This window comes from Dryobates pubescens, chromosome 33 (assembly GCF_014839835.1).
Source record: "Dryobates pubescens isolate bDryPub1 chromosome 33, bDryPub1.pri, whole genome shotgun sequence".
NCBI lineage: Eukaryota > Metazoa > Chordata > Aves > Piciformes > Picidae > Dryobates > Dryobates pubescens.
In genome coordinates this window covers 3,108,686-3,128,057 of record NC_071644.1, presented here as the reverse complement: position 1 = coordinate 3,128,057, position 19,372 = coordinate 3,108,686, and the positions used below count along the sequence as shown (strand labels likewise).

General features: G+C 53.4%; 1 protein-coding gene across 1 annotated transcript in view; it reads left to right on the top strand.

Annotated features, from left to right (window-relative positions):
* The first annotated feature begins 3,283 nt into the window (after positions 1-3,283).
* CAPZB (capping actin protein of muscle Z-line subunit beta) overlaps positions 3,284-19,372 on the top strand; it is a 69,114-nt gene continuing 53,025 nt past the window's right edge. The window contains exon 1 of the mRNA XM_054175876.1: positions 3,284-3,407. Coding sequence (XP_054031851.1) covers positions 3,405-3,407 — 3 coding nt within the window. The 5' untranslated portion in view covers positions 3,284-3,404. The remainder of the gene's footprint in view (positions 3,408-19,372) is intronic.

The window sequence follows — 19,372 nt, the reverse complement described above, 5'->3', positions numbered from 1 at the left end:
AGTGATGCTGCTGGTTTTACTGACTCTGACTAATAAAACCCAGCAAGCTGAACTTGACCATTGCTGGGAGACTCTTGCAGCAGTAAATTCCATTTATGAGAAGCCCTAATAAAAGTTTACATATCTTTCCAGGGCTACAAGCTTGACATGAAAGAAAAAATGAGCAATCTGAGCTAAAAGAAAGCTCAAGATGCCTTTTTCTTTAGTGGAGAATGAAATACTCAGTGAAGCATGAAGGCTTTCTGTAGGGCCTTCTTTCTGCTAGGCATGCTCTCAGTTCTAGGACCTTCTTCTGAGTCACCCTTGCTCCTGGCCAAACACTGGAATAAACCAAATAAATAGGCCTTCACCAGGAGGGGAAAATAAAAACCACAGTGTGGGGGCCCACAAGTGCTTTATGAAGTCCTGCTTAAACGTGAGAAGTACTTTGTAATGCTAATAAGAGTTTCTCCTTTTGCTTCCTTGCCTGTAATCAGATGTCCAGGCAGAGCACATGTCTTTTACAGCTGCTGACTGCAAGATCAAAAGCCTTCTTATTAATTGCACATGAATCTGGTGTTGCAGGGCCCTTAAACCCCCAGCTGACATCATAGTTTGCTTCCTTTGTTTACAGACCCTCGATTTTAAGATGCAAAATGCTTAGCACTCAGCCTTTGCAGCACGTTCATTTCTCTTGAGCTGCTTGATTCCATGCCAGGAGGTGTGGGAAGTGCCTGTGGCACAGGTAATGCCTCCCCCCCCCCCCAACTCCAGCACTCAGCTTTATTTAATGCCCACGAATTAGCTGAATTTGCTGGCAGACCCTCCATGAAGCACAGCAAAAGGCAGCCTGGCTACAACTGTAGCTGCAGACAGAGAGCTTCCTCCCTGCTGCAAGCTGCAGCCTGCCTGCTCCTATATCTCAATAAACAAACCCACCCAAATTCCCTTCAGCATGGCCTGCTATAAACAAGCAAATCAAGCAGCTGCTCCTCATTTGAGATGTTCCATCAACTGCAGGAGGAATCCACAGCTTGTCTTAATGCAAAGATGTTTGGGAAAGCGAAGAGCAGCTGTTTATGTTTCTTTATACCTATTAGCAGGGACTCCAAATGCAGGATGCTGGTATTTCTTCAGCTAAGAAAAACATCCTCTTGGCCCTCAGCTTTCAGTTGGGTCTCAAACCCTTTAAAATGCTCACTCTGCTGGCCCTGCTGCCTCAGCCAGCAGCGAGAAACCAGTTTCTTGTCTTCACTGCAAAAGCAGAGTAGCCATGGAATACTTTGCAGGGGGTTTGTGACAAAAATTGATGAGGTTTAAGAATGGGGGTTTTCAAATGTAGCCATTCTGGCCTCCCAGCCTCTCTCCCAAGGAAAACTTTGTGTGCTGCAGGTATGTGGCCCTGCAAGATGAGTGAATAATTTGCCCAGGGTTGTGAACAACCTTGCTTTTCTTCATTGCTTCTGGAGGGACCCAAGGACTGAAGGATCTGAGGACTACAAAACAGAAGCTGTGTCTTACAAACTCTGGGTGCAAAGAGTTTGTGCTGAGTTATGTTGGGAAAGAGTTGAATCTGGAGACACTAGAGCAGGACAAGCCTTCTAGGGCTGTGTGCTTGCTCTACTAGAGACACCAAGCTTATTTCCCACATTAGGGTTCATTTGGGAGTGGGTTGCTGATGGAGTTTTTGGTCTTCTGTGAAGTGATGCTGCTCCTGTTTGTTCTGAGATTGTTCTGCTGCTTTTTATCCTTTGCTTCCTGTGGTCATTTTGCTCCTGTACTGAAAACACCAAAGGATTAAAAGCAGCAACAGAAGAATGGGAAAACAAGGGAGTGAAGGTGAACTTAGGGGAATGAGTGACAGCAGATGGTCAGGAGTCATCCACACACAGGAGAGCTTCCATCTTCTATTCAGTGACTGCTGTTACATCTGCATGTGGTGGCTTGTCATGCAAATTCAGGCTTACCAGTTGTCCCTCGATGCAGGGATGCACCTCTGAGCAGTTTGCTTCCCAGGAAATCCAGCCTGTTCTTTTCCAGCTGGAAGCTGTGGTTGGTTCATGCCATCGAGTTAAATGAGCAGTTGGGGTTGTTATCTCTTGTAAGAGCCACAACCACCTGTAACAATGCCTGAGGGAGAAGTCAGAGCATGGCCTTGGTTGTGTCCTGCAGGAAGGACACAGGACAGGGCCACATCCAAGGGGGACCAACATGGTGTGTGGCTCCCCTGGTTGGTGTTCCAGTTCTACAGCAAACTGAGGAGTCAGTGGAACAGCAAAAGGCCCTCAGAAGGGCCAAGTCTGCAGCACAGGAGCTGGAAAGCACCAGTGGAGGATCCTTGGGGTCTTGGCACCCAACTCTGGTGTAATAGGAGACAAATAATTGTTCCAAAAGTGCAGTGAAAAGAAAGTGTTGCCACATCATGACTCTCTCCTTGGGACCTGTGAGTACCTCTTCAGGTCCATAGTGAGAAGTCTTGAGTCTGGGATCACGGGATCACAGGATGTTAGGGGTTGGAAGGGCCCTGTGTTGTACCTGAGATCACTGAAATGGGAATTAGTGCACTACAGGGAAGAACGAAAGTCTATTTGTGAGACAGCCTGAGCAGAGATGTTTTGTTTGCTGATTTCTGTCTCACACTTCCAGATCCACACCGCAGCTGCCTGAGCCCTCAAGTCATCAAAGCTGTAAGCACCTGCTTAGCTTCCAGCAGGTACCTGCATGCTTTGCTCAATCAAAGGCTCAGCTTTTCAACTTAATTACCACATGCCTTCAGCAGCCAGAGGCTGATTATTTTCCCTTGTCGCTCTGGAGCTGCAGTAGGTAACGTTGTAGGCAATGATGCTATATTAGTTACCCCTTTAAAGTCTTGTTTTCCGCGCTGATGAGGTCACCAAAACGTCACCAGCTCGGGCTGATCCGTGCTGCCTGCAAGCTGCAAGCTTTCTTTTACGGCTAAAGCCATTTAATTGTGTAAAAGGCAATTAGAGTAGAGAACAGATGCTCCCCCGAGGAGCCGGGCCCGAGTGCTAGGCGCCGCCACGAGGGCCGAACCACCGCTGCCCTGGCCCCGCCTCTATCCCCTCCCCCAGAGTTCTGATTGGCCGGTACGTCTGCCCCGACGGTGCGATTGGTGGCTGCTGCTTACGAGGTTCCACCCCTAGGCTCGGCCTTGTGCCCCGCCTCCCTGCCCCTCCCCGCCCCGTTCGCGCGCCGCGCTCCATACTTGGCGATGGCCGGCGAGCTGCGCACTGATTGGCAGAGCGGCGGCGGCGGGGCGGGGCGTGCGGTGCTGACCCGGATGTTCACTCCTAGGCAACGGCGGAAGTGGAAGGGCCGCGGCCTGCCTCGGAGGGAGACCGGACGGGACCGGGAGGCGCCTCCGCCGCCGTTGCTACCGCCCAGCGCAGCCCCGCCGAGCCGCCATGGTAAGGGCGAGGGGGGCGGTCCCTTGGCGCTGCCTGTGCCCCTTTCCCGCGTCCCGCTTCCTCCCGGCGGTGCTGCTCGCTCCCATCCCCCCCGGTGCCGCGCCCCGGCGGCTCCGTCGCCGTCCCCACCCCCGTCTCGGTCGTTTCCCAGGGGGGCGGTGGAGCGGGTGGGCCTCGCACAGCTCCCTGCGGCGGCAGTGAAGGAGAGCCCGAGCCGGTGCTGCCAGAAGAGAGGGAGGGGTGGCCTGGCCTGGCGCTGGGAGCGGCGGCGGGGGGCTCTGTCCGGGGCTCCGCAAGGCCCGGGGGCGGGCAGCGGGGGCGCGGAACGGCCAGGCCCACCCGGCTGCTTCGCTGCCCAGTTACTTCCAGGTTTCAAGGCCTGATAGCCGGGGTAGTGTTTACAGAGGGAATGCTTCCGCTTTGGACGGTGGACGTTGCCGCTTGATGTAGTTCTAAACGGAGCGAGGGATCGAATGCAGCAGCAGCAGCGGCGGTGGAGGCTGATGAGGGGGGGCCCAGTCTGCTGTTGCTGCCGTTCATAAACCCCAAATTGTCACCCAGGGCCTGGCATTTCCTCTGGAAGCTGGACTTGCTGCTTAAGGTGTGCTTAGATCGAATGGAATCTAAAAATAGAGGAAAAGCAAGCTCGGGCAGCACAGGCACAGGGGCTGCTGCAGCCCTGGGTGCTGCTCTGCTGCATGGATGAGAACTTTCCTTTCTTCAGCTGGAAACCTCGGCTACCTTCCCTGCACGTAAAATAATCCCCATCTTGCTGGCTGTTTGCTGAATGGATTAAGCCCAGGTCACAAACCCTTTCAATTTCGTTTTGGCACCGTGTGTCCAGGGAGCAGATTTCATCGGCTCCAAACAGATGCAGCAGTAGGAACGGGAACTTGGCCCAGGCCCTGGGCTGCTCCTGGGTGGATGTGGGCTCTTGTGGAGCCTGTGTGAGGCAACCTAGCCCCCGTGGATGTCGTCACTGAGATATTTGATACTGTTAAGGGATTTATGATTCAGGTTGTTCCACCCTAACCATTGAAGTATGTTCAAATGTCTTTAGATTTAGAGAGCAACCACTGAGTTCCTGGCTGTATAGCAATGCAAAGGCTGCTTAAGCAAGCAAGTGTAATCCTTGACTGACTTGCCTTCAACCTTAAGGATTTCAGAGGCAATACCTTGGTGGTTTTTTTTCCTTCAGAGCTGAAGATTGTGATGATCCTGCTGCCTGTACTGTGCAGGATAAAGATGTTTTGCTTTTGGTGAAGAGTGCTTAAGATGAAGGCTCTGATCCTCAGTTCTTGCTTGGACAAACAAGCTGCTGTACCTGGCAGAATCCTGAGTGTGAGGGTGACAAGGTGGAGCACCATGGTTCAGTTGTGCATCTTGTTTTAGGATAGAATACAGAATTAGCCAGGTTGGAAAAGGCCTCAGAGATCATCCAGTCCAACCTGTCACCCAACACCATCTGATCAACTCAACCATGGCTCCAAGTGCCTCAGCCAGGCTCTTCCTAAACACCTCCAGGGATGGGGACTCCACCACCTCCCTGGGCAGCACATTCCCATGGCCAATCTCTCTTCCTGGGAAGAACTTCTTCCTAACATCCAGCCTAAATTTCCCCTGGCACAGCTTGAGTCTGTGTCCTCTTGTTCTGGGTGCTGAGGTCTCTATGTGGGAGGCCTGAATTTGAAAGCAGGATGCCAACAAATTCTCAGAGCTTCTGCTGGGGTGAAAAATCCTCACAGTAAAAGAATTCCAGAAGAGGAAGTAGGCTTCATGTACAATGACAGTAGTGGTACTGGCTTCTTTATGAGGAGCCATGAAAGCATGCTCTAGGCACAATCCAGTTGGGGTTTCCATGTGACTGGATCAGTCTGCTGGAGGAGGCAGAGCACAAATTCTGTAGACATTTCCTCTGAGAGGCTTCTGCTGCCTTCTGATAGTTCATGGTTAGTCACAGAGGCCACTGGGTGTAGGAGAAATGTAATCAAAACTTCCAAGGTTGGGCTAGCCACAGAATTTCAGCATGGGGAGGGGTGGAAGGGACCTCTGGGGATCATCCAGTCCAACCCTCCTGCTCAAGCAGGGCACCCACAGCAGCTTGCCCAGGAGCAAAATGGCCAGGGGAAGTTGGAAGCTCTGGAAGGTGTCCAGAGAAGAGCAACAAAGCTGGGGAGGGGTCTGGAACACAGCCCTGGGAGGAGAGGCTGAGGGAGCTGGGGTTGCTTAGCCTGGAGAAGAGGAGGCTCAGGGGAGACCTTCTTGCTCTCTACAACTCCCTGAAGGAAGGTTGTAGCCAGCTGGGGGTTGGTCTCCTCTCCCAGGCAGGCACCCAGCCCCAGAACAAGAGGACACAGTCTCAAGCTGTGCCAGGGGAGGTTTAGGCTGGATGTTAGGAAGAAATTCTTCCCAGCAAGAGAGATTGGCCCTGGGGCTGCCCAGGGAAGTGGTGGAGTCCCCATCCCTGGAGGTGTTTAGGAAGAGCCTGGCTGAGGCACTTGGTGCCATGGTTTGGTTGATCAGATGGTGCTGGGTGATAGGTTGGACTCCAAGGTCTTTTCCAACCTGGTTCATCCTATTCCATTCTATTCATAAGCAAATCCTCTTGCTCTCCAGACAAGGAGACTCCACCACCTCTCTGGGCAGCCTGCTCCAGGCTTCCAGCAGCCTCACAGGGAAGTCTCTGGTGCTGAGTGAGCTTCAGGGGGTGAACCTACATCAGCCACTGTGTTATCTGTGGATCTTGGTGGCTGTGTGTGCACCTGAAGCCTCCCTCAAAGCCCCAGCAGCTTAAGGGTGCTATATCAACGTTCAGGATGAGTCACTGCCCTTGTTTGCAGAAGCCAAACGACCTGTGGTGGTGCTTGAAGAACTTTGCCGGCTCTTCGAATGAACTTAGTGTTATGCAGATGGTGCAGCTGCAGTTTCAACTTCGGCGCAAGCCCGGTGCTCAGAGCACTTCCAGGCTCTTCCTTTTCAGTGGGTAGGAGAGCACAGTGCTGAAATGGAGCATTGAGGTGCTGAAATGGCCCTTTCATTGGAGGTGACAGCTTAACCACAGCTGGAAGCTGGTGTGCCACAGGATATTGAGTCAAACACCACCTCGGTGCCATGCAGCTACCCAAATCTATGCAGAGCAGGGAGATGAGCACCTCTTGTCTCCTCTGCAGCACCTCAAGTCTGACTTGCTTCTGGTGAGCTGAAGTGAGCCTTCAGAAGTGCCTGCAGTTCAGTCAGGTGCTTGGTGAAACAGGGCAGGGCAACACATGAAGCTTGAAGACTGCCTGGATGGATGCTAAAAATAACCTGAAAGCACTGCTCAGGGCAAAGCAGGACCTGGGAGAGTGGATCTGCTGAGGGGTCTGGAATGTTGGGTTAGGAATGGGTGGAATCCAGTTACTCTTGGGGGACAGAACAACTTCATTTGCTTCCAACTGGGCTGGCCTGGCAAAGTTAATGTGGTGTGTGTGTGTGGAAATTTCAAGCCACCACACTTCCCTTCCAGGTTCTCACCTCAGCAGGTATTTCTTCCTCAGGAGAAGTGGGGGGGACACAATTGCAGTGACATTCTGACTTCATCCATCATAAAGTCAAACTGGGTGGTGTAGCACTGGCTGCACATCATCCCCTCAGAATGTGTGAGGCAGCTCAAATGCAGCCAGGCACAGCCAGGGGCTGTGATGGATCCCAATCCACAGCCCTCACATGCTCCCCAGGGTAATGTTTTCAAGGCAGGGGCAGTTTGATTTGGTCAAGTTTGTCTTGGTCAAGTACCTTGCTGCTTGGTGGACAACTTGGTTGGCTGTGCCTGCTCCCAAACCCATATGAAGTGATGTGTGGAACAAGGGCAGGTAGTGATGTTGCAGCTGCTTGAACACTGAGCCCATCTCTTAAAGCAGTGGTGGCACTTCTGAAGCCCTACCAGAGCTCAGGGGAGGTTTTCAGTGCCTGCACCTTGTGCCTTCTGAGAAGTAGTGACTTGAGCTCATTGCTAGAGTCATAGAACCATAAAATGGTTTGGCTTGGAAGGGACCTTAAAGATCACCCAGTCCCAACCCATGGGCAGGGACACCTCCCACTGCAGCAGGGTACTCAAGGCCTTGCCCAACCTGGCTTTGGACAGTTCCAGACTTGGAGCCTCCACAGCTTCTCTGGGCAACCTGTTCCTGCATCCTCATGGGGAAGAATTGCTTCCTGATGTCTGATCTCAATCCAGCTTAGAATCATAGAACCAACAAGCCTGGAAAAGCCCTCAGAGACCAGCAAGTCCAACCTGTTACCTAATACCTAGCACCTCAGGACTAACTAAACCTTGCTCCTTCTTGTCTCATATACTGTCTTTATATGATGCTCTCTACACAAGAGCTTCTTCCAAGTTTGAAGCCATCACCCCACATCCTTTGTTGAGCCTGTGTTTTATTAGCCAGGGCTATGAGCTCAGCTAAATGTTGTCTTTAAAAGGCAGATTTCCCCCACTAATGAGGTGAGGGAACATCATTGGGGTAGGGAATACCTGGCACTGATGCTTAATCCTCTGGTTTATTAATGTGGAGGGGGGAGGGGAAACCCCCATCCACAAGCTGAAGGTATTCAAAGAGGATTTCCTCATGTGATAATCTGTGTGTTGATATCTGATCTGGAAAGAGCTGACTGCCCTTCCATTTGGGTTTTCTCCCCCATAACTCTTTGGAGTGACTCTTTTCAGCCCTTATTCCTGGGGTGGAGTGGAGGAATTGCTGTCTTTGGGAAAGGGGATGTTGCTGCCCCACTGAATTCCTGCTTCCACACTTGCCAGCTGTGCTTTGCAGCAGCTGGCTTCCATGGGGAGGTTGTGCATGGCCAGGCAGCACCCCCAGAGTGGTGAGGGGTTGGGAGGGACCTCTGGAGATGACTGAGCCCCAAGCCCCCTGCCAAGGCCGGGTCACCTAGAGGTCACAGAGGCACACAGCCAGGCAGGTTTTGCGTATCTCCAGAGATGGGAGGCTCCACCACTTCTCTGGGCAGCCTGCTCCAGTGCTTCACCACCCTTAAAGAAGTTCCTCCTCATGTTTAGATGGAACTTCTGATGGGCAAGTTTGTGCCCATTACCCCTTGTCCTCTTGCTGGGCACCACTGAGTAAAGCCTGCTCCCATCCTCCTGACACCCACCCTTTGAGTGTTGATCAGCATTGATGAGATCCATCCTCAGGCTGCTCTTCTCCAGACTAAACAAATCTAGTTCTCTCAGTCTTCCCTAACCAGGAACATGTTCCAGTGCCCTAATCCTCTTTGTTTCCCTTTGCTGTACCCTCCCCAGCAGTTCCCTGTCCTTCAGGAGCTGAGGAACCCAGAACTGGCCACAGTGGCCTCACCAGGGTGGAGCAGAAGCGGGGGAAGAACACTGTGTGCTGTGTGCTCATCCAGTTGGGCTCTGGGGAGCTGGGTAATTCTGTAGACTGGAATGGGAAGAGCCAGAGAGGTGCTTTGTTGGGCTTATTGTCTCCCTTGGGCTGGTGCATGTTGTAGTAGTGCCATGTCAAACTGAACTAGGAGTGTGAAAACCTGCAAGGTGCCTGCACAGGCAGCACAAACCAGAGTTTAGAGGTGTGCTGAGCCCTGCTTTGTTACCCCACTTTAACCCCTAGTGCTTAAGGCCTTCTGTCAGGCAAAGAGTGTGGTTGAAGGGACAGAAGATGCTCAGAATGCTGTTGATCTTCTCTTTTTATTCATATTTTTCTGCAGTCACTGTGCCTTCTGTTTCCCCTCTTTCCCACTGGTGTCTGCTGTGGGTCTGGAAGAGTTTAAAAGGCCGCAGCCTTTGTCCCTCTCCTTAATCCACAAGGTCCAAGCCTGTGTATATGCTCCAGTTCACACTGGAAATGGCAAAGGATTAGGGAGAAGGGTGGCAAAAATCTCCCTTAAGCCCCAAGGGACTTCAAATTGGAAGTTCTTTCATGGATGAAACCTGTGTGGTGTGAAGGAGCAGTTCCTGCCTCTGAAGGACCTGAGCATTCCCCAGGCTTCCTGCTCTCTCCAGATGGGTTCCAGCCCAGGCTTTGGTTTTCATAGGTTCATAGAATGGTTTGGGTTGGAAGGGGCCTTAAAGAGCATCCAGTTCCCATCCCCTGCCATGGGCAGGGACACCTCCCACCAGCCCAGCTCAAGGCTTCATCCAGCCTGGCCTAGAACACCTCCAGGGAGAAAACATCCACAGCCTCCCTGGGCAACCTGTGCCAGTGCCTCCCCACACTCACTGGAAAGAATTTCTTCCTCATCTCCAATCTAAATCTCCCCTCCTCAAGCTTCAATCCATTGCCCCTCATCCTGTCACTGCAAGCCCCTGTCAAAAGTCCCTCCCCAGCTCTCCTGTAGCCCCCTCCAGGTACTAGAAGGCTGTTCTGAGGTCTTCCTGGAGTCTTCTCTTCTCCAGGCTGAGCAGCCCCAAGCATGAGTAGGTTGACTCTCTAGCTGGGCTCCATCCCTGGCTTTGTGTTTGATTAGGTTGTGTTGGTTACAAAACTGCTTGGGCATAGGTGAAGGATTCAGGGCAGGGCAGTGCAGAGGTGGCCACTTTCAGCTGGAGTATGACCTGGATTATTTATTTAAGAGAAGGCATTCTCAAATCTTCACTAGTCCATGAATGAGGGGTTCATGTTGACATGAATGGGGGGATGGACCCAAATGCAGGGGGAATCAGAGAATTGTTAGGGCTGGAAGGGAGCTCAAGGCTCAGCCAGCTCCAACCCCCTGCCATGGCCAGGGACACCTCACACTGCAGCAGGTTGCTCACAGCCACATCCAGCCTGGCTGCAAACACCTCCAGGCAGGAGGCTTCCACCACCTCCCTGGGCAACCTGTGCCAGGCTCTCACCACCCTCCTGGAGAAACAACTTTTTCCTCACATCCAATCTCAATCTCCCCACTTCTAGTTGTGCTCCATCCCCTCCAGTCCTATCCCTCCCTGACACCCTCAAAAGTCCCTCCCCAGCTTTCTTGGAGCCCCCTGCAGATCCTGGAAGGCCACAATTAGGTCTCCTTGGAGCCTTCTCCTCTCCAGCCTGCACAACCCCAACTCTCTCAGTCTGTGCTCACAGCAGAGCAGCTCCAGCCCTCTGATCCTCCTCGTGGCCCTTCTCTGGACACCTTCCAGCACCTCCAGATCCTTCCTGGCACAGAGGCTCCAGCACTGGCCCCAGAGCTCCAGCTGTGGTCTCAGCAGAGTGGAGCAGAGGGGCAGAATCCCTTCCCTGGCCCTGCTGGCCACACTTCTCTTGCTGCAGCCCAGGCTCTGCTTGGCTCTGTGGGCTGCAAGTGCTGACTGCTGGCTCCTGTGGAACTTCTCCTCCCCCAGCACCCCCAGATCCTGGGGGGACCCTGTGCAAGATGACTTGACCCAATGCTGGGAGAATGGACCAAATACTCTGAGTCAGAGGAAGCTCTTAGCAGGCTAAGAGCTATGACTGGAACTTGCTGTGCATTCAGAGAATCTGAAGCTGTCATGGTGTAATTGAGGTGAGCAGCACAGAGTTCCTGTCACCTGGACCTGACCAAGGGACCAAAATTCACTCCTGTGATCCTGTGTGCTGAAGCAGGATGGGGCAGATGCTTCCCAAGGGATTGTCCTGGGGAATCTGAGCTCTTGCTTGGCTATCTGCTGAGACATTTGCCTTTGACACTTCCTTTGTGGGGCAGGAGGGGTGGGTGCTGGTCCAGCACATTTCAAAGGCATTTTCCAGTTGGTTGAGCTGGGAGGATTTGTTCTGAGAAGAAAAATAGAGCTTGAGGAAGGTGCTTGGCTTGCTTCCTGCTTCAGCTGGGACTTCCCCAAGAGGTGCTGGGGGGTGATGCCCAGGGCAGTGCCAGCCCCATCCTTTGGCTGGGTTTTTAGGCACAGTCAAGTGTTGAGGGAGGCATTGAAATCAGGAGCTGCTTCTTGTGCCCAGGATAGGTTTCTCTCTTCAGCTGCATGAGGTCAGAGCTTGTGCTGGTTTCTTGGAGTGGTGGCCTGAGCCTCAGCATCAGACAAGAAGATGAACTTCTTGGGTTACCTGGGGCTGCTCTTCTGGCCTTCCCTTCTCCTTCCAGGGCCCAGAAGAGAACTTGCAGCCTGCCTTGAGCTCCTCCTCCTTGTGCTGCCTCTTCCAAGTTGAGCTGAGGAGTTGCAAAGTGTCTTTGCACACACTTGACTTAGCTGGCTGCCCTTCTCCTAAATTACCTCCTGCGGTGCTGCTCTATGCAAATTCAGCCTTGCCAGCTCCTATTTCATCAGCACAGCCCGGGCTGTTTCTCAGCACGGGGTTGGCTTAGGGCCCCTGCCTCTCGGTTGCAACCCTCGGGACCCTGCCGTGAAGTGCTTGCGGCCCTGCTGCAGAGCGTGTCCTCGCTGCTTGCCGTGTCCCTCGGGGTGGAGAGCTGCCCCCCGTGGCTTTTTGTGGAGCAGAAGGTTTGGTTGTGGTGGTTTGGGGGTTTTGTTTTCCCCTCCCCTCCTGGTGCCTCGCCTTGGAATTGCAATCACGTCCTTGTTGCAGAGTGGGAGGGTCACCAGGCTGGGTGAAAGCAGAACCCAGGCTCTAACGATTTTAGCAGCATCAGCTGAAACTGAGGCTGGAAACTGCACTTCAGAAGGAGGATTTTTTTTTTTGTGCAGAGGGGAAAAAGGGGTTGAGGCTGCATGGAAGACAGAAGCTCAGTGGTTGCCTGAAGCCACCAGCCAAAGCCACAGTGAATGAAATGCTCTTTATCCTCTGGGGGGAACTTTGTTTGCATTTCTCCAGGTGATGCTTTCTGTCTTTCCCATTAACCACCCTGCTGGGTTTGGGAGGGATGTCCCCATCCATCCCCTGCCTCCTCCAGTTAGTTTTGCTGTGGTGAATAGCAGGATTTCAAACTCCCCCTGGCTGCTAGCAGAGGGTGATCAGGCCCTGGCCCAGAGCCTGAGCCTGCAATTTGAGATGGGCTCAAGAAACAAGAGATGAGGCTTTTGGTGAGTTAATTCAAAGGAGGGGAGAGAGAGAGAGCAGGCCATGAAATGGAGGAATGAGGTAAAATATCACCTGCATTGTGCTGACTGCAGCACTTAGTAGCTGTTTTTATCCACTGAGTCCTGTCACTGTGCAGATTTAGGGGTCAGCAGGGAGAGGTTTGGATGCAGTGCTCAGAACAGGTGTGAGCTTGGCTTGCTGTGGGGTGGATGAGCAAATACAGCTGGGAGGGGGTTGGGGTGAGGTGGGGGTGGGTGTCTCCTCCCTAGGCTCAAGTGATAGGACAAGAAGAAAGGGCCTCAAGGTGTGCCAGGAGAGGTTGAGGTTTGGTATTAGGAGCTCTTCACTGCAGGAGTGGTCAGGCACTGGCACTGGCTGCCCAGGGAGGTGGTGGAGTCCCCATGCCTGGAGGGGTTCAAGAAACCTGTGGCTGTGGCACCTGGGGCTGTGGTTTGATGGCCATGGTGGCCTTGGTTCAACAGTTGGATTCAGTGAGCTTAGAGAGCTTTTGTCCACCCAAACAATGCTAGGATCAGCACAGGGAGAGCTGCTTCAGAGCTTGGTAAGGTGAACACTGTCCAAAGGGAGTAAGGATTAACTTTGTATTAAACTGAAGGAAAAAGCTGGAACCTGTCCAGAGAAGGACAGCAAAGCTGGGGAGGGGTTTGGAGGCATTTGGAGTTTGGGAAACTTAAGCCAGCCACAGCTTTTTGTGAACATGGAACTTCCTCCCAAGCAGCTTCAACACCACTTAAGGACAGACCTCCCCAGCTAGACTTGTAAGCAGCTGCTCTTCTGCACATGGGGGGCCAGCAGGAGCAGGGAAGTCCTTGTGCCCTGTGCTCAGCACTGCTTAGGCCACAACCTGGAGTCCTGTGTCCAGTTCTGGGCTCCTCAGCTTAGGAAAGAGGTTGAGCTGCTGGAAGGTGTCCAGAGAAGGGCAACAAAGCTGGGGAGAGGCCTTGAGCACAGCCCTGGGAGGAGAGGCTGAGGGAGCTGGGGTTGCTTAGCCTGCAGAAGAGGAGGCTCAGGGGAGACCTTCTTGCTCTCCACAACTCCCTGCAGGGAGCTTGGAGCCAGGGGGGGGTTGGTCTCTTCTCCCAGGCAGGCACCCAGCCCCAGAACAAGAGGACACAGTCTCAAGCTGTGCCAGGGGAGGTTCAGGCTGGATGTTAGGAAGATGTTCTTCACAGAAAGAGTTATTGGCCATGGGAATGTGCTGCCCAGGGAGGTGGTGGAGTGCCCATCCCTGGAGGTGTTTAGGAGGAGCCTGAATGAGGCACTTGGTGCCATGGTTGAGTTGATCAGATGGTGCTGGGTGATAGGTTGGACTGGATGATCTCTGAGGTCTCTTCCAACGTGGTCTGGTCTGTTTTATCTGAGATGGATCTGATCTGGCACATGTGTGTTGGGTGAGGCATGGCCCCTGCAGAAGCTGTCTCTGCTGCTTGAATTCACCCCCAGTTTTGCAGAGCTAACAGCTGGGTCACACACACTGCCTGGCTGCAGTTTTGACTTGAGGGTAGGTCAGCTGTGTTCAGAAACAACACTGGGAAGCATAAAAAGACCAAAAGAATAGAAGAGAATGGGAAGTGCAGCAAGGAAAGGAGCTCTGGAGCTGCCATAGTCTTATGGCCACACAGATGATCAGAGGGCTGCAGCACCTCTGCTATGGGGACAGGCTGAGAGTGTTGGGGCTGTTCAGCCTGGAGAGGAGAAGGCTCCAGAGAGACCTGAGAGCAGCCTTCCAGTACCTGAAGGGAGGCTGCAGGAGAGCTGGGGAGGGACTTTCTGCAGGGGGTTGTAGTCATAGGCTGAGGGCCAATGGTTTGAAACTGGAGCAGGCTGGATTTAGGTTGGACATGAGGAGGAAGTTGTGCACAGTGAGGGTGGTGAGGCAATGGAACAGGTTGCTCAGGGAGGTGGTTGAGGCCCCAGCCCTGGAGACATCCAAGATCAGACTTGATGTGTCCCTGGGCAGCCTGATCTTGTTGGAGGTGTCCCTGCTGGCTGCAGGGGCCTTGGCCAAGATGCCCTTGGAGGGTCCCTTCCAGCCCAGTGCAATCTGTGACCCTGTTCACACAACCCCATCACTTTCTAGTTTCAAACCTCAGATCCTTAGCTCTGGATCCCTAGGCCAAAGCTGGGCTGTCTGGCAGTCAGCAAGGTGCATCTGGCTAGGCCCAGCAGAAGGCTTCTTAACCTAGTTTGGTGACCTTTTAGGCCATGGGGGAGCACTGAGGGCTAATTAGATAACCTCTCTGCCTTGCCAGGCATCCAGTTACTTGCCAGAGTCCTCTCATGAATTTCCAACCCCAGCTCCTAGACTGCAGGCTGCTGGAAAGTGCTGAGCCTGTGCATTTAACCTGGGCAGCTGTGAGCGTGCTGGCAGCTTAGCCACGGTGACAGAGGCTTCCCCAGGGTGACAAGGGCTCCACAGGCAGCCCAGCAGAAAGCACTGGGGATGCTGAGTGTGTGACATGTTGAAAGCATAAGGGACAGTGCTTGGTGTCACCTTGGTCATAGAGTACAGATCAGAGAATTGTTTGGGTTGCAAGAACTCTCTAAGGTCCTGCAGTGCAGCCAGCAGCCCAACCCCACCATGGCCACTAAGCCATGGCCCCAAGTGCCATGGCCACAGGTTTCTTGAGTCTACCACCTCCCTGGGCAGCCTGTGCCAGGGCCTGACCACTCTTGCAGGAAGGAAATTGTTCCTCCTGTCCAACCTAAACCTCCCCAGGAGCAATTTCAGGCCATTTCCTCTCATTCTGTCACCTGGTACCAGGGGGAAGAGACCAACCCCCACCTCACTCCAGCCTCCTTCCAGGGAGCAATGAGGTCTCCCCTCAGCCTCCTTTGCTCCAGGCTCAACACCCCCAGTTCCCTCAGCTCTGTTCCCCAGACCCCTCCCCAGCTTGGTTGCTGTTCTCTGGACACACTCCAGCAGCTTCATGGAGCAGCACACAAGGAGATGAATTTCCTGGTGCTCAGCCCTTCACAGTTTATTCCTTCCTCACAAAACAGCCTCCTGCTGCTGAAAGAAGTGCATTCTCTCCAGTGCTGCTGATGGAAATGACTCCTCATGCTAGACACCACCAAGCTGGAGCTGAGGGGACCTGTCAGGCCAGGGCCAAGCTGCCAGACTTGGCTGTTTCTGTCAGCAGAGGAAGCCTCCATTTCAGCTGAGCAGTTCCTCTCCTGGTGCTTTCATGAGCAGGCTGATTGGAACCCAGCACAAGGAGCCTGCAGAAGGAGAGATCACAGAGGGCCAGCAGGACTCTGGGAGAGGATCACCAACAAGATGCTTGTGGGTGCTCAGGATGACCAAGTGCCCTGTGGAATCCCAAGAGCTGAGGTGTTCCCAGTAATTATGGTTTCAGTTTGACAAGGGAGAGCTAATTGACCCCTGGAAGGATGAAGCAGCCCTTCTCCAGGGACTGATGGGGCTTCTCCCTCAGAAATGCTTGAATGGCAGGCAAGAAGCTAATGGGAGTGTGAAAAGCAGGGCAGCAGAGATCTGAGCCGACACAGACCTGCTGCATAGCTCCTGCTCAGAGCCTGAGCTAACCCAGTTTGCCTGCTGGTAGTAGGTGTGCAGGGAAAGAGTGAAGTGGGAGGATGGGAGCATGTTAATCAGTAGTTTAGGATCCATCTGCAGGGCTGGAGCTGCAGGAGAGGATCTTGCAGAGGTGAGCTGCAGGGGAGTCGTTAGAGAAGGGCTGGCCAGGTCAGGAAGAAGATCCTGTGAGTGATTACCTGTTGCATGGCAACAGTCTTCTGTTTGGTGAGAGGCAGCTGGCAGGGGAAGGAGGCTGCTTAGGAGGTACCTTCACAGCTTGGAGAAAGCAAGGCTTGCTTGAGTGCACAGCCACTTGGGGGGGGCAAAGTGTTTGTGAAGCTGCAGGAAGTGACTCAAGTCACTTGAGAGGCCTCCAGCACAGCCCTGGGAGGAGAGGCTGAGGGAGCTGGGGTTGCTTAGCCTGGAGAAGAGGAGGCTCAGGGGAGACCTTCTTGCAGTCTCTGTAGAACTGAGGAGCTCAGGACTGGCTCCAGGACTCCAGATGTGGCCTCAGCAGGGCAGAGTAGAAGGGGAGGAGAACCTCCCTTGGCCTGCTGGCCACACTCCTCTTCATGCACCCCAGCAGACCATTGTCTGCCTTGCCCATGCTGGCTGTGACCTCAGCCTGTGGATCTTTGTGTCTGCCCTGAGCTGCATCTGCCGAGGTCCCACTGAGGAGCTGCAGGGCGCTGCTGGGTGGTAACTCATCAGATTGCTGGGGTCTGGAAAGAGCAAATGAGCAGAGTCTCTGATGTGTCTGGTTCTGCTGGTGGCACTGTCTGGAAGGCTGCAGGTGTGGCTCCTGGTGACCTCCTCTGAGGTGACAGCTCTGTGCCAGGCACACTGCAGGTGTGGTTGGGGTGATTACCTTGGCTGGCGGAGCGTGTCTGGGTGCCATGCCCTGCAGGGGCTGCATGGGAGGCAGTGTGCTGGGAGGTTTGCATGCTCTTGGCTGCCTGCTCTCAGCAGCACCCGGTCTCCTGGCCAGGAGGCCAATGCCAGCCACTCCTCTGCCCTGTCCCCCTCACCCCAAGGAGCTGGAGGTGATGAGTGGGGAGCCCCAGGGCCATTCAGCCTTCTGCCTGGTTTCCTTTTTGCTCTTGGTGTGTCCTCTGGGCTTTTACTTGTGTTTTCTGCCCAGCTCTGACCCCAGCAGGGCTGCAGCTGAGCTGTGCAGCTGTCCTGTGCCACTCACTGCACCTTTCCCCCACTCATTTCTTTTCTGCACTGTTTATTTTCACTTGAGCCTCAAGACTCTGGGCCAGAGGCCTGTGGCTGTTCTGAGAGAGTTTCTCTGTTGGAAGTGAGTTGAGTCAAGAGCTGACTGAGGCAGAGGAGGTTGAACAAACACAACTGCTCCTGGGGACACACTCAAACCATTTCCCCTCTGCTGGTACCATGGGAACACCCCAGCAGATGCTCAAGTGGAGATTCTAGATAGCCAAACATCTTCAGAGGAAACTTATTAAGGGAGCTTTCATCTGAGCTAATATTTTTCAGTCTCTGAGACTCCTGTGATCTCTAAAGCCTTCAGTGACTTGAGCTGTAATAAAACTTCATTTAGGGTGGCTGCCTGAACTCCCTGCTCCTCCCCAGGAGCTCTGTGCTGCAGGAAGCAGAGGGGTGGTGGAAAACAGCCTCATCTCAAGTAAACACTAAGCTCCTTAAGTCCTGCAGCCTCCAAGAGCTTGGCTAGAGAGCAGCCCAGCCTGGGAGACAGCCTGTCTGATCATCTCCCAGTGGGCAGGGGGTTATGAGCCTCTCCATGTCCAAAGGCAAGGATTCCCTACAAGGGGTTTGGCTGGAGGTCTGGAGAAGCCATGTCCTCAGCCTGCAGGTTTACAAGAGAGCTGGGCAAGGGGAAATCCAAAGCAGGTGAAGTTAAGAGAGGGAGGCTGGGGCTGCCCAGAGAGGTTGTGGAGTCTCCTCTGGACACATCCTGAACTCACCTGGATGTGTTCCTCTGTGACCTTCTCTAGGTGATCCTCTTCTGGCTCAATGATCTCCAGAGGTCCCTTCTATCCCCCCCTGTTCTGTGGGGTGGAATGACCTGGATCCTGAAGTTCCTGAAGAGCACCTTGCCCCTGCACAAGTTGTGTGGAGGCTTTGTGGGGTTTTTGAGTGCCACTGCTAGCTCCCCACTCCCAGTTAGAATCATAGAACCAATAAGGTTGGAAGAGACCTCAAGGATCATCAAGTCCAGCCTCTCACCCAAGACCTCAGGACTACTAAACCATGGCACCAAGTGCCACATCCAAGCCCCTCTTGAGCACCTCACTGTTGTGCAGTAACAGCACAGTGCTCACTCCTGTAAGGTCAGAGAACCCTGTGCTGCTTATTTGGCACCTGGCATGTACTTCCTGTCTCTTAAGGACCTCCAGCTGCTCTGGGTGTGAAGGGCTGGTACCAAAGGCTGGGTTTTGACCACACTTGGTTTTCAGAGCCTCACCTCCAGGGAAAGAACCAGAAGCAAAAGCTCCTGGTAGCATTACTTCATCAGCTCTGGAATAGGACACAACAGATGTAGCCAACATTTTGTTCTGTCATCTGTGGGCTTTGTGTTGCCTTTTCACTGTGCCAGAATGGATCCATGCTAGACCAGGTTGCTCAAGGCTCTGTCCAGCCTGGCCTAGAACGCTTCCAGGGAGGTTGTGGATGCCCTGGAGGTGTTTAAAGCCAGGTTGGTTGAGGCCTTGAGCAGCCTGGGCTGGTGGAAGGTGACTCTGCCTATGGCAGGGAGGTTGGAGTAGATGATCTCTTGAGTTCTTTTCCAACCTAGGCCATTCTGTGGTTCTATGATCTCTGCTTTGAGCAATTAGTGACTATATTGTCCTGGAAGTGCTCAGTCCAAGCTCCAGTTGGGAGCTGGATGGTCCTTTCCAACCTATTCTGTGAAAGTGATAATCTCACCACAGGTTTAAGGACAGAAATACATAGGCTGCACAGGGATGTTGTGGATGCCTCCTCCCTGGGGGTGTTCAAGGCCAGCTTGGATGAGGCCTTGAACAGCCAAATCTAGTTGAGAGGTGTCCCTGCCCATGGCAGGGGGGTTGGGAGTAGATGGTCTCTGAGGTCCCTTCCAACCTAGGCCATTCTGTGGTTCTGTAATCTCTGCTTTAAAGAGATAGTGAATGTATTGTCCTGGAAGTGCTCAGTCCAAGCTCAGTAGATGATCTCTGAGGTCCCTTCCAGCCTGGGCCATGCTGGGGGCTGATGATCTCTGAGGTCCCTTCCAGCCTGGGCCATGCTGGGGGCTGATGATCTCTGAGGTCCCTTCCAGCCTGGGCCATGCTGGGGGCTGATGATCTCTGAGGTCCCTTCCAGCCTAGGCCATTCTGGGGTTCTGTGATCTCTGCTTTAAGCCATGAGTGCCTATATTGTCCCAGAAGTGCTCAGTCCAAGCTGGTTTGGTGACTCCATAAACCATTCCAGAGGGGGAGGCTCCA